A 14489-nucleotide genomic window follows, 5' to 3' on the forward strand; every position below is an offset into this window, starting at 1 on the left:
AGTATGGAAAATGTAATGAGGTTACTTAATCATGTACGTTAGGTGGAAGAAATGAAGAAACCTAATATAATTTTAAATTACAAACTGAACTCTTAAGCAATGGATTTTTCTTTTCTATAAAGATACACATAGTTTAAATGTTTCCTAATACAATAAGCCTCAATCACCAAGACCACTGAGGGAGGGAGAGCGACTGGTTAATTTAATTTTCTGGTTTGCTGAGGGTGAACCAAAGGCCCTCTTGGTGTTTCAACCTTGTTACTGGCAATCTTTATACAATGCATGAGCCTACTTTTCTGCCTTAGTAAGTACAATATGATTAACGTTATTGAATCTGCCTCTGTTGATTGAAACCATTGTAATGTGTCAGGATCGATTCAAACTGCATTGAGTGTGAGCAGCTGATGAAATCTGTGCTAAGTCCCAGGCACAGTCCGAGAGGTGCCTTTCTGAATAACTTTCCAATGCCAACTTAGGCATGCATCTCTTTCTGCAAAGGTTTAGCGCAAAAACAAAAGATGGGGGGGGGAGGGAAAAAAAGAAGAATTTGGTGAATGAGTCTAGTTGACTGATTGATGTGCAAATGGAAGTCAATTGGTAATATTTACCAAAATTACAAATGTATTTACATCTGTCTCAGCAATCCTACCTACTTATGAGAATTTATCCCTCAGATACACTTGTACCTTATGAAATTGTGTATGTATATTGCAGCATTGTTTGTAACAGTGAGAAACCGAAAACATTTGTTGATGTGGTGGGTATAAACATACAAATAATGGAATGATATGCAGCTGTTAAAAAGAATGAGAAAGCTTCCTATATATTGAAATGAAAAGAACTCCATGCTATCTTGAGTGAAACAAAAAGGAAAATTAAAATATGTATTCTTCTTTCCTTCTACTGTCATAAAGAAAAACTGAAATAAGTAAAATACTGTAATATGAAAAATACATAAACAACTTGCAAATGCAATTCACAAAAGAAGAAAAATTAGCGGCCACTAAACCTAAAGAAAAATGTTGAGTGTCCATTATGCGCCTGGGATTTTAGAGCTGAAAAATAATCACTATCTTTAAGGGACATTTTGTTATTACTATTTTAAACTCAGAAAACACATTTACACATTGACAAGGGGAAAGAAATCTGTCATATATCACCATGTTTCAAGGACAACAAGGGAAAGACGACGGGTAGAGAAAAGCAAAATGTGTTCTGCTATTTTTAAAAAGAGACTTACTTTAATTGCTGAATATAAAGAATAGCCATAATGCTTCTTAAACTCTGCTCGAATGTCCAAAAGGTCAATTTCTGACCTGGAAACCATTATTCGGTTCAGAGTAAACTCATCAGTTCCAGCACCCTGTTAAGAAATACAAGTGTCCACAATGCAAATCTCAATTGTCACAAAAAATACAGATCTATGTTTATAGGAAATAGATAATGGTGCACAAGATATTCAACCACAGTGACTCTTCTTCACTCATTTATCATCAAACTTCATCATTCATTTATTCGAGAAATATTTATTGAGCACTTCTTACTCTGTGCCATCACCATGCCAAATGCTGAAAACAGAGATGAGATACCCTTGTTAAGCTTTCAATTTTGTAAAGGACACAGGCAAGAAAATAAGCCATTAGAATATAATCTGACATATGGGAACTATTGGGTACTATGAGAGAATATGTTGGGAGGCCTAAAATAGATCAAGGATGACAGTGGCCCCATGGCCGAGTGGTTAAGTTTGTGCACTCCGCTGCGACAGCCCAGGATTTTGCCGGTTCGGATCCTGGGCACGGACACGGCACCACTCTTCAGGCCATGCTGAGGTGGCATCCCACATGCCACAACTAGAAGGACCCACAACTAAAAATATACAACTATGTACCAGGGGGGTTTGGGGAGAAAAAGGAAAAAGAAATAAAATCTTAAAAAAAAAAAAAGATCAAGGATTAGGAAAGGTTTGTCCCAGAAAGTGGTATTTAAGCTGGGGCCTAAATAATCAGCCAGAGAAAGAAGGGGTGGGGTTCATAGAGAGAGGAAAAAAATGTTCCCACAGAAGAAACAGCATGTGTGAAGGTTTAGGGCAAGTAAGAATGCCGCATTCAAAGATACATAAATAATGAGGAGGAACAGCAAGTAATGGATCTGGAACGGCCAGATCTTGCAAACCGTGAAATGAATTTCTGACTTTCTCCCAAGTGTGGAGAACTATCGCAATCTGTTAAACAGTTGACTATTGAAATCAGATGGAACTTGTAGTTTCAGAAGGTCCCTTTGGCAGCAGTAGAAAGAATGGATTGCAGGGCAAGAGTGGGATGAAGATAACAGGATAAGACTAGAAGCTTTGGGACAATCTGGAGGTGGCTGTGTAACCAAAAAGAGACAATGATGACCTGACCTAGAATAATGGCAGTAGGGATGAAGAAAATGGGTAAATTTAGAAGCTGGTGTAAAGGTAGACTGCCAAAACTTGATATATCATTTGAGGGGAATGAAGGAGAGAGAGAAATGCAAAATTTCTACTTGAGTAGTTAGGTGGATATGGACACTTCATTTATTCATTCATTCAACAAATGCTTATTGAGCACCTACTCTATGCCAGGCATTGTTCCACAGACTGTGCACATGGTAGTGAACAACACATATTATATGTCTATCCTCACAGAGTTTACATTCTAATGGATGGAGATGGACAGTAAAGAAAATTAACAAATTGTTTAAGTAAACAGTCATAAGAACTACAGAATGGAGTGTGACGGAAAGGGAGCCAATGGACCTATGCAGTCAAAGACCTCTTCCAGGGGATGACATTTGATGAGAAGGAGCCAGCCATAGGTCGATGTGGGAGAGGTGCATTCCAGGCAGAGAGGAGCACAAATGCAAAGACTTGGATGTGGGAAGAGACTTAGCATCGTCAAGGAACACAAAGGAGGCTAAGGTGGCTGAGGCACAGTGAATGAGGATGGGGAGGAATGGTACAACTTCACAGTTCAAGGTTAGTTCCTGTTGGGGCTGTCCACCAAGGTGACTGAACACAGGACAGGGAACAGTGTGGGGTGGAAGGTGAGGGAGGGAAATATGTTTATTTTGGACATAACTGTGAAGGTGCATGTGGACTTCTATAGGAAATGTGCAGTAAAGAAACTGAAGTAAGCATCTTCTGTGTGCCAGGCCCATTGTGAGAGTCTGAAGATAAAGAGCAAGAAAAACTGCTGTACTCATGCAGCACACCATCTAGCAGTGACAAGAGACAAGAAAACACAGGGTTTCTATATCATGAAAGGCTGGTGACTCAGCTTCGTTTATTTTAAGTAAGGCAGCTTGAGAGGCCACAGAACCTAATGGGTCAAGTTTAAGGTTTCGTATTCTAAAACAGGTTCTACTGCCTATTCTTACCGTGAAGTGGGGGAAATAATTTAGTCAACACTTCACTGTACCTATCTCTATAATGACCATGATGATCATTATCAACCTATCAGACAAATTAGTAGGCAAATTAGCTACAATAGAGAACTCATCAAAGTGGAAAAGAAATATGAAAATCCATCAATATTAAGCAATGTTTACACTCTCCTTGGGGAAGCTGAGAATGTGTATGATATTTCCAAACCAACCTTCAGAGCTTGATGCAGTCTTCCAGCTAAAAAGGCAGGCATGTTCCTTGCACAGTGAACTGTTATAAAAAGCAGAGCAATGTTCAGTTTCATTTAATAGAAATTGAGTTAATCTACAGTAATATGTCTTTTAAAACAAATTCTTTGGCCAGCTATACCACTCTGCCCCTCCCCACTACTAGCTTTTATTCAGAATGAAAGAATGGATATTTAACCTGAATTTCAAAGCCTTATATCGGTTATATTTGTACAGAACCGTAGCCCAGTAATTATCTGTAGCCGTGGGGAAAATAAAATTACCTGCCAAAGAAACTCCCACAGAAGCTGACTCATCTCCAGATCCCAGACACACCAACACCTACTCTTACATTGATGGCTCCCTAGGGTGTACTATCGCACTGTTCTAACATCTTCCACTGCTGATGAGTAGCTTGGGTCTAGAGGCTGCAGAGATGTTGCTCCAAATAACTCATTAAGTAGAAGGGGCACCGGAGTTCAACTTAAAACCAAATTTTCCAATGGAAAGATTTTCTCTTAAGTGACTGGATTAGAATTTATAGGCTGGTTAGAGTAATTAAGTTAGAACCAGTACCTGCGATCTAAATTCAGTCACCAAAAAAAATACTTCAATCTTTCAACTCTTTATTTTGAAATAACAAGTAAAGCAGAAATAAAACAAGAAAAAGGAAATTGGCAAAAACATGAGTTTAAAAAAAAATTTTCTTTTAAATTAATTATCCTTTAAATAAAGTGAAAATAGCCAGGAATAGAAAAGTCTGTAGAGACTAAACCTATTTATTGCAACACAATTACTTCTATAATCTTAAATCTGATCTATAGGTAGGAATCTGACCAAAAGTGAGTGAATTTTATAATGAATTTTGGAGATCAGAACAAGAATACGTGGTTTTCTCATAGTGGCTTACAGGCTCTCTTAAGGAAAGCGAAAAGGCCTTTGGTTTGTGTTAAGTGACGTGAGGGAAATAGGAGGAGAAATGTACTAGAAACTCAAACATGGAATGTGGGACAAACACAAAAACTGTTAGATGTGAAGTTGTCTGAGAAGAAACCAACCATCTGAATTGGTACCATCTACTTTTTCTCAAATGCATATTACACAAGTCTTAATAATTTAATCAAAAGTTATTATGCCTACTTGAATCCATTAGGCTTTTCAATCATCTTCCTTTCCCTAAACTAAATCCTTATAGAATGCTTTCTTTTCATAATCCTTTAGCTTGTCCTCTGCTTTATGTTCTTAACCACCAAGTTTGTTCTTCACCTCTGAAAATTTGGGGAAGTGGTGGTATGTGTAGTGGTAAGGAAACTTTCAGTAGCACCCGACATTCTAAGTAGGGAAACTCAGGGAGTCCATGAAAGTTGCCCATTTTTTACCCTCTGTGTTGCCTTGACCAAACTTTAGTCAGGCCTCTCTCCTTCCCCCAGGTCCTTGAACTCTGGCTTGCCCCCAGCCTGAGCAAGCACTAAAATGCAGAACATGCGCCCTTATCAGCTTATCCCAAAAATCACTTGACATGACGAGACATGTTTCCTCTCATACCCCAATGATCATGCCCCCGTGGTTGTCCAACTTCCCCTTAAAGTTTCTGCCAAGTCTGCTTACCCCTCCCTATAAAAGAAAAGCCTTTTCTCTCTGATTTTGAGATTCTTGCATGTTTCTGAGATCAAAGTGTTCTCCCTATTGACATAGTCTTTTGAATAAAGCCTCTCTCCTTATCTAAGTCCAGATTTGGCAACTAGCAGTGTTCCTATTATGCATGTCTAAGATGGTACAGCTCAGATGGTTTTTCATGTCAAAAACTGTGTGTTGACATACTGTATTAGATTCCTTGCCTATGAGATATCCAGAATAGGCAGATCTATCGACACAGAAAGTAGAATACTGGTTACCAGGGGTGGCGGGGTGACTGCCATTGAGTACAGGGTTTCTTCTGAGGCTGATGAAAATATCCTAAACTTAGTTTGCAGTGATGGTTGCACAACTCCGTAAATACACTAAAAAGCACTGAATTGCACACTTTGAGTGAATTTTATGGTACATGAGTTATATCTCAGTAAAGATATAAAAAAAAAAAACTGTGATGTATTCCAATGTATTCTACTGGCTGAGATAGAAAATGAAAGTGTGATGTATCTTGAACTTTAAATTAGTTGAATTATAAGGTCTTTCTTTTACTTAATAAAATAATGTACATTATAGCTCAAATTTAGTGCATAATTCAACGTGTATTTCCAAGAATGCTTCTTAGCTCAATGAGTGAGAGTTCGTACATCTCAATAAAGTTTTCTAAATATTACAGCAGGCAAAGTAACAAGCAGCAAAACTGATGTAAAAATTAACAATATGAAATGGAAAAAAAATTAACTGGTTATATCATTGCCACTGGAACATTCTCAGAACTAATTATGGAGATTCATCTCTATTCCATTTTTTTAACTGAAGAAGAAGGGTTTTTTTTCTTTCTTGGCCTCTCTTTCAGCAGTTCAGAGTCAACAGTATTTTTTTTTTTGAGCAGCATTTGGATAAAGAACCCTATTCTTGGCGTTGAAGAGAGGATCAGAAGTTAAGTGAAACAACATATGTGGGGACGCCCTGAGAATGGGGCCTGGAACTTAGCCAGTGCTTGCTCCCTGCTGTGTGTTCTGTATTTACTCCAAAATATTTCAGCATACATCATGTGATATACGCATGTTCCAGTCTATGTCTACACTGCAGCACATCAGAGTGGTTGATTAACATCACAGACTGTGGAGTCCACTGCCTGGGTCAGAATCCCAGCTCTATCTCATATTCCCTGGATAACCTGGGGAAGGAACTTCACCTCTTTGTGCCTCAGGTTTACCATCTCTGCCAAGGGGGCAATAATAGTCCCTAATCCATGGGATTGGTATGAGGCTGAAATAAATTGATATTTGTAAAGAGTTTAGCACAGTGCCAAGCACATGGAAAGTGCCAGATAAGTGTTTAAAAGTACAATTTGAAGGGTCCTAATTGGGAGTACACCTCCAGAAGTGGTAATTAACATTTGAAAGATGAATCAGAGCCTCACTCCAGAGGAGGCTACCCTTAGACATCGGCTATCTTTATCTCACCAGAGGAGCTATTAATTATGATGATGGATGTTAGAAATGATTTCTCATTGATAAAATGACAAGATGTGTGGAGCAGACGTACTCCTACCGTGGCATTAATGGAGACGAAGGCTGTAGCAAGCCCAATAACCACAGTAGACTAGAGTGGCTTAGGATTCCAAACAATCCTCTGTGTGTACAAGCACTTAATAGATTTTGTTGACTGACTCTGATTAGAAGGGTCACTGAAGCCTGTCTTTGAATAGTGTCTCATTCATTTGAGCGCATCTTTCTTGCAAGGAGTTCTCCAGGTGCCTGACAGGATAGACAGCTGAGCCTTCATTGAGAAGATGGATCAGTTTGCGTAACAATGTTTTTGTCTGCTTGTTAATGTCTCTCTGGGAATGGATTCAGTCTTTGACTGACTTTCTTTTTGACATACTCCCTCCTGGCACGGCCAAGGAGGAAACCCATAGTTCTGACCTGGGCCCAACTTTGGGAGGCCGCTGACATCTTCCAAAAATAACTAAAAATGGTGAATTACCAAATTGGCTTGGGTCTCAGTTTTCAACAAGGCTTAATAAAAATGCTAGTAGAAATGTAATATTTTCATCTTTCAAGGAGTTTACAATCTAAATTAAAGACCTAAAAAGACAACTTTTTTATGCATCCATTTAAAAATATTTGTTGAGCATATTGTGTATACCATGGATTGTGCTGGGGCTGCGGGGAACTTAAAGATGGATCAGTCAGGATTCTTACATGAAAGGCACTAACTTCGACATTGATTTAAAACAAGTGCAAAGTAACTCAGTTTGTAAACACTCAAGGGCTTACCTATGGCCAACAGTAAGTCTTCAAAATGCCCAGATAATTCTCCTTTTATGCTGTCCACAATGTCCTTCTTGCTAATATTTCTGTATTCATCAAATGCTAAAATGCAGACCACAAAAAAATTTGAAGCATCCCAGGTGACCACACTTGAATATATTCCAGTTTTTGATATGATATGCAGCAAATCAAACTGTTAAGTGGCAAGCTCAAAAACTCCTCCTTTAAACCATCAAAATTTGAGCACCGAAGTTTTTTTTTAAGAAAATCATCTACCCTAAAACCTGAACTTCATAGACCGTTTTATTCAATGATCTCTCTCTCTCCTCTCTTCACCACCCATCCCTCTTCCCAGGTCATTAGTGTCTAAAATAGCCTGAAAGGTTAAATGCTAAATAATTTAGTAAGATGGGCTATTTTTAAATTATAGCATGTGGGAAATAATAGAGTGGTCATTAATCAAATAGGTTTTATCTGCTCAAGAAACCTTAATTATGAAGCTTTTTGTGCTGAATAAATCACTCTCTGAGGCCGCATGGCCTACTCCACACTTACCAGAAGGCACTTGAATTTCTTGATCAGTATTTGCCTAAAGGCAAAACCTGTACATATGTCACCGAGTATGCAGGCATATTTTCTAAGCCAAGTAAATTTTTGCCAAGTAAATTTTGAAAAAAGAAATTTTGGAGAGAGATCTAGGATTGTTTGGTTTTTCATTTTCAAATAAAGACATTAATAAAGTAATTATCATATACTATTACCCTTATTTTATAAAATAAATAAAATTTTAATGCCAAAATTAAAGAAGGGCAATCTCAGAATTAAAAAGAGTAATATCCTTATGCTTCCTCATTTTTCCATGAACTCAGCATAAGCTTAGTCATGCACTGTGGTTGTTCTCTGGACCAGCACCCAGAAGCCACAATCAGATGTTCACAGTGAATGGAGTTCTGGGCTCCTCGACGCTGTTGCTTCCAGAATGGCTAAGGGAGATGCCTGAGTGAGGGAGTAAGTGCTTAGCAGTTCCAGGCAATAGTTGGTCTGACAAAAAGAGCTGCCTCAGCCATTTATCTTCATGTCAGAAAGAGTTGAATTTTATTCCATATTAATGCATTAAGAGACACTCACCCCCAATGGCTGGTGGTCCTGGAAAGTGGCTAACTAGGGAAGAAATAGGGTGGACGCAATGACTGCAGCCTCCTCCATCCCACAGGAACACTCCTCTCTGCTCTCACACTAGAGGGCTGCTCCTTTTCTTCTCCCTGCCATCCCTCCTCCATCCACTCCCTGTTCCTTACTAGGTAATATACTCAGCCTCTAGGGGAAAAGAAAAGAGGAGGGTCGCTCTGCCTTGAGTTGGAACACAGCTTCCCCATGCTGCTTCCTGAAATGTTTATACCTAAAAATGAAACAGCCTTTGCAAGTTTTAACTTCATTTTCCAGAACTTTGTATATTAAACCCCAAAATATTTGCAAAAACAACACAAAGCAAAAAGGAGCATAATGTGAGTCCATACTTAGTTTCAGTTGAGGAAAGCTTCTTAAACACAGGATCTCAGTGAATTTGTCTTCATCGGTGCCCCATCTGTTCTCACCAGCATTATAGAGAATCTATTGGACAAGGGAGGAAGGGGATGGAATGAGAAGAGTGGGAGGTTCACTTTATTTTAGAGGTCAGGGAGACAAGCTATTATTCCAGTCTCTCACTTTAGCAGACTAGAAATCTGAGAGTTGGGGGTGGCAGGAGCAGGGGAGTAACCATCACCACTGGGGAAGGCAGAAAGCTGGGGGTTGGGTCATCTCCAGCCTTCAGGCTTCTCCTTCAGATCTGACAGGAGAGGACAGCCCCAGCTGGTGCCACAGAAATGAAAAGGCAGTCAAGGGGGAAACAGTTAAAGGAGATGTTTTCTTTGCTCTGTTACCAACCTGGGCATCCTTTTTGGCCAGATGCTCATCCACTTTCAGACTTTCATCTCTTCTGCCCTAAACAGGGAAAACAAAAACAAGAGCAATCCTCTCAAAGACAGAAGATTCTAACTCTTGGTATTCCAACCAGCAGGGCATCTTAGGGGTTTTTCTCCACTGGAGGCGATGTGGCACAGAGGAATCAGGAACACAGGGCTCTCGTTCCGGCTCTGCCACTGGGCTAGCCATGAAATTTGTAGCAAATCACACAATTTTCTGAGCCTCAGTTTCCACCCCAGAAAACTCAAAGATCTTAAGGGAATGAAAAGACAAGCCACAAATTGGGAGAAAATATTTGCAAACATATATCTGATAAAGACTTGTATTCAAAATATATACAGAACTTTCAACACTAAAAATAAAATAACAAAAAACCCAATTAAAAAATGGGTAAGAAAGCTAAACAGACATCAGATATACAGTTGGCAAGAAAGCACACGAAAAGACGCTTGGCATAATGTCATTAGGGAATCGAGAGTTAAAACAATAAGATACCACACACACTTATCACAACAGAAAATCCAAAACACTGACAAGGATTTGGAGCAACAGGAATGCTCATTCCTTGCTGGTGGGAATACAAAATGGCACAGCCACTTTGAAAGTCAGTTCGGCCATTTCTTAGAAACCAAACATACTTCTACTGTACAATCCAGCAATGGTGCTCCTTGATATTTACCCAAATGAGTTGAAAACGATGTCCACACAAAAAACTGCACATGAATGTTTATAAAAGTTTTTATGCATATTGCTAAGTGTAGGAAGTCAGTCTGAAAAGTCTACATATTGTATGATTCCAACTATACGACATTCTGGAAAAGGCAAAACTATGGGGACAGTAAAAAGACCAGTGGTTGCCAGGGGTCCAGAGGGATGAATAGTTGGAGCACAGGATTTTTAGGGGAGCAAAACTATTCCATATGATACAGTAATGGTAGAAACATGACACCACACATTTGTCAAAACCCACAAAATGTCTAACACAAGGAGTGAACCCTAGTGTACACTGTGGACTTTAGTTAATAATAATGTATCAGTATTCATTCATCAAGTACAACAAATGTCCCATGCTAATGCAACATGTTAATAATAGGGGAAACTGTGAGGGGGTGGGAAGAGGGGCATAGGGAACCTCTGTACTTTCTGCTCCATTTTTCTGGAAATCTAAAACTGCTCTAAAAAATAAAGCCTCTTAAAAAACAAAAACCTCAAAGTTCACCAGCAGCTCTAATGTTGAAGGCTCTGTGGCTATTTGCGAGTTTGTGCTCGTGCATAAACACTTCAGCACGTTATAGAAAGATGGGAGATGGGGAGAAAAGAGGACTGCCTGAATCACTTTGAAAATTACAGGTGAATGAAACATTTGACTGTAATATTTTTTAAATGCCTTTGTTCCTATTTTCAAACATTAAGTCCTTGTATGCCTGTTTGAGTTTTGCATGATTTCTTTTGTTTTTTTTTCCAGTGCCACAGCCACTCTGCTGTTAGTTTGCCTTCCTCTTGATCTATTTCATCCTTCACTCTGCTCCAATAATAAAAATGCTGATTATCATTGGTATTAATAATCATAAGCCACTACCACCATACTTTGATCACTTTCTGTGTGCTAAGTACTTCACATACTCTCTTTCTCTTAATCTTCACAACACCCTATGAGGTCAGTACTATTATTATTTTAATTTTACAGATGTGAAAACAAAGGCTTTAAGGTTTAAAGTAACTTGTCCAAATACATAAAGCTGATACGTAGCAGAGGAGCCTGAGTCCAGGTCTGTTTGTTTCTAAAACCTTCCACGTGCCCTACTCTCCACTGCCTCCTGTGGGCTGTGTGCGCATGTGCACCCTCAGATGTGCACTTATGAAAAGAAACCTCTGGGAGTGTATGTTTGCAGCAACGCCTCATAAATCTGGGCTTGCAGGTTCAATCCTCATAAGGTTTTCACCATTAAAACAACAGAAACCACAATTAGGATAAATTGTTTCCTAGTGGCGTAATGCCTCACTCCGAGAAGGACTGTTTCAACCCTCCCGAGAAACTATTGTTGGGATTTTCTCACCCATCAAGAGGTGTATGATTCAGCTGAAAGAGGCCAGTGAGACATGGCTTAAATCACTTCCTCTCTCACACAATCAGTGATTATATCACATCCTGGACCTTACCGCCTTTACTATAAAGTCATGAGCCTCCTGAAAAGACACAGCTAGGTGTGGCCCATTTGGTCACCTGGTGATGAATGGTTTAGCAACTCTTCCAAAAGTGGCAAAGATGAAGTTGCAGCAAGTCATTTTTTCTTAATCCTGAGACTGATTACCCATCTTTGAAGATCATTCTTCTGTATCGTGCTTCCTCCTTAATTTAAATAGTAACAAAAGAAATATATAGGGGCGGGCCCCATGGCTCAGTGGTTAAATTCAAGAGCTCCGCTTTGGCAGCCCAGGGTTTCGGTGGTTTGGATCCTGGGTGCGGACATGGCACCGCTCATCAGCCCATGCTGAGGCGGCATCCCACATGCCACAACTAGAAGGACCCACAACTAAAATATACAACTATGTACTGGGGGGACTTGGGGAGAAAAAAGCAGGAAAAAAAAAAAGAAGATTGGCAACAGTTGTTAGCTCAGGTGCCAATCCTAAAAAAAAAAAAAAAAAAGAAATATATATTCTTTGGAGTCCAGAAAAAAATAAACACACTCTTACAAATGGAGACGTTTATAATGGAAACGAACAAACAATTATTTTAAGCCAGATGAATTATCAGAACACTTTCTACTATATTGTGAAAGCTGATCAAAATACTTTTTAATCCATACACTGACCAAAGCAAGATTTTTTTGGTTACATCATTATATTATGCTTTTATGATTGTGGTTAAACATTATACTGCTCGGTGGCAATGCAGTGTAAAAAGAACAAATCATTTTGTGAGGGAAATTGCAATCTCATTGTCTCAGTTTAGTTATTTCTAAACTCCTTAAAAATTATCATTGAGCATGCAGCTTATTGGGGAGTTAAAAAATAAAAAATAAAATCTTACATCTGCCAGAGTCAACAGAGCTTTCCGAAAGTCACCAGATGTTTCAGAACTAATGTCATCTCCAAGACTCTTCTTATATACTGAAACCAAGTAAGAATGAAATTAAGCCTTCACAAACTGAAAAATATCATTATAAAACAGAGAAAAGCTTAAATGTCAACACTGGTAAGGAAAGAGTATCTGATAAAACAAATCTTGCCTCTTTTTTTAACTCCCTGGTGCTCTTCTGAGATGGATGCATTCTTCTTGTATTGTTGTGTGTGTCATGGTAGATGCACAGGAATATTCTGGATCAAATTACCATGCCTTTCATCTGACAATGGCACTAAGGAATGCATAGTGGGAAACAGAGGGTGGGCAAGTGCTAGTTTGCCTTCCAATTTCTATTATCTCCTTTTTCCGTAGTAACAGAACTCTGACCTTGAACAAGACATGATGCACACAGCTTAACAACTACATTCTCAGCTCTCCTCTTAGCTAGGTACAGCTCCATGACTAAGTTTGTGGCTATAAAATGTAGGCAGACATATGTCACATTGCTGGGCAATCTCCCTAAGGGATGGCTCACGCCCATCTTAGTCCCTTCCTCCATCCTACAGCCTGGTATGTAGATTGACGCCTCGAGCTCGGGCAGCTATCTTGGGCTATGAAGATAAGGACTACATCTTAGTGGTGGCATAAAAGTAAGCAGGAAGCATCCTGGGTTCCTGAAAGTTTTGAGGAGCTATCATGGCAGTCTTAGAATTGCCTATCTCCAGACTTCTTCTACCATTGAGAGAAATACACTTTTATCTTATTTTAGCCCGTTATTTTTCTGTCTTATTGACCCTATTCCTAATCTTAATGCAGACAACTAGACTGGATTATCTGATATATCTCAAAAGTAAGAAGGTTACCCTAAAGCATACTGTTTTCCCATAACAAATGCCAACTGTGTGTTCACACATTGTACTACTGACTAGCTGTAGCTCCTTTTGCATAGCCTGTGATGTGCAGTGTCCATTGATTTTTAAATCTCTGTCCTGCTCCATCCATGGAGTAGCGATTCTCTTGGAGCCACTATATACCTGGATGTGAACTCTGCCTGCATCATTATCAAGAATTCTACAAATTAGTCATATGAAAGCTTGTCCTTTTAAATCAATAAAAGACAATTATAGAAAGTGATATGAGATTATCTAAGAGCAAGAACTGTGTTGAGACAGAAACTCTTCCAGCATGATTTTACTAAGTCTCTTTTTATGAAATCCATAATTTCCCAAAGCAATTCAAATAAACAAAATCCACTATAAATATAAATTATCTAAGTAATAATCACATTTAATAGGCATCATTTTACCTAACAGCCATGATATTATTACATCTATCCTTCACTCTAATTAGAAAAAAATTGTAATGAAAAAATATCAAGCCAAAGAATAAAGCTCTCATTTGTTAGAATTTGGGGAAGTATTTTATAATTTTAGAATTATCTGGATGAGACTTTATAGTCATCTCATGCTGTTTCCCCATGTCTCCCTTTTCCCCCAGATATTTTGCCAGAAATTAGACTAAAAAAATGAAAATTACCTCAATGCAGGTTCACAACTACTTCACGTATTTTGAGGCACAACAGACGATAGAAAAACAAATGGGGTGTTTTAATAGTGCAGGAGCCCGAACCAGAACCTAGAGTTCTTGATCCCTGATTCACTGTTCTCTCATACACCATTGCCATTAGAATACTGCAAAAAGCCCAGAATTTAGCTCTCTATTTATTTAGACTCTACTGTGTCATTGTACTGGATGAGCCAAACAAGACGTCAGGTCCCTTTCTGAGGGCCGAGTTCACAGCCTCCTTTGATGGATTTCTTACACGTGGGCCACCATTTCACATTATGTGACACTATCACCCTTGCTACAGCTGACTGCAACAGGGTTGGCATCTGACCAAAGGCAGCCAGAAG

At 39.0% G+C, this 14489-nt stretch overlaps 1 protein-coding gene across 1 annotated transcript in view; it reads right to left on the reverse strand.

Moving 5' to 3' along the window:
- The window catches only part of ANXA3 (annexin A3), a 61892-nt gene that overhangs the window by 11389 nt on the left and 36014 nt on the right, over positions 1-14489 (reverse strand). Inside the window, exons 7-12 of the mRNA XM_008536541.2 lie at positions 12544-12623; positions 9471-9527; positions 9062-9155; positions 7551-7646; positions 3621-3679; positions 1241-1363 (exon numbers count right to left, since the gene is read on the reverse strand). Coding sequence (XP_008534763.1) covers positions 1241-1363; positions 3621-3679; positions 7551-7646; positions 9062-9155; positions 9471-9527; positions 12544-12623 — 509 coding nt within the window. The remainder of the gene's footprint in view (positions 1-1240; positions 1364-3620; positions 3680-7550; positions 7647-9061; positions 9156-9470; positions 9528-12543; positions 12624-14489) is intronic.

The sequence above is a fragment of the Equus przewalskii genome, chromosome 3, assembly GCF_037783145.1.
Source record: "Equus przewalskii isolate Varuska chromosome 3, EquPr2, whole genome shotgun sequence".
NCBI classification, from domain to species: domain Eukaryota; kingdom Metazoa; phylum Chordata; class Mammalia; order Perissodactyla; family Equidae; genus Equus; species Equus przewalskii.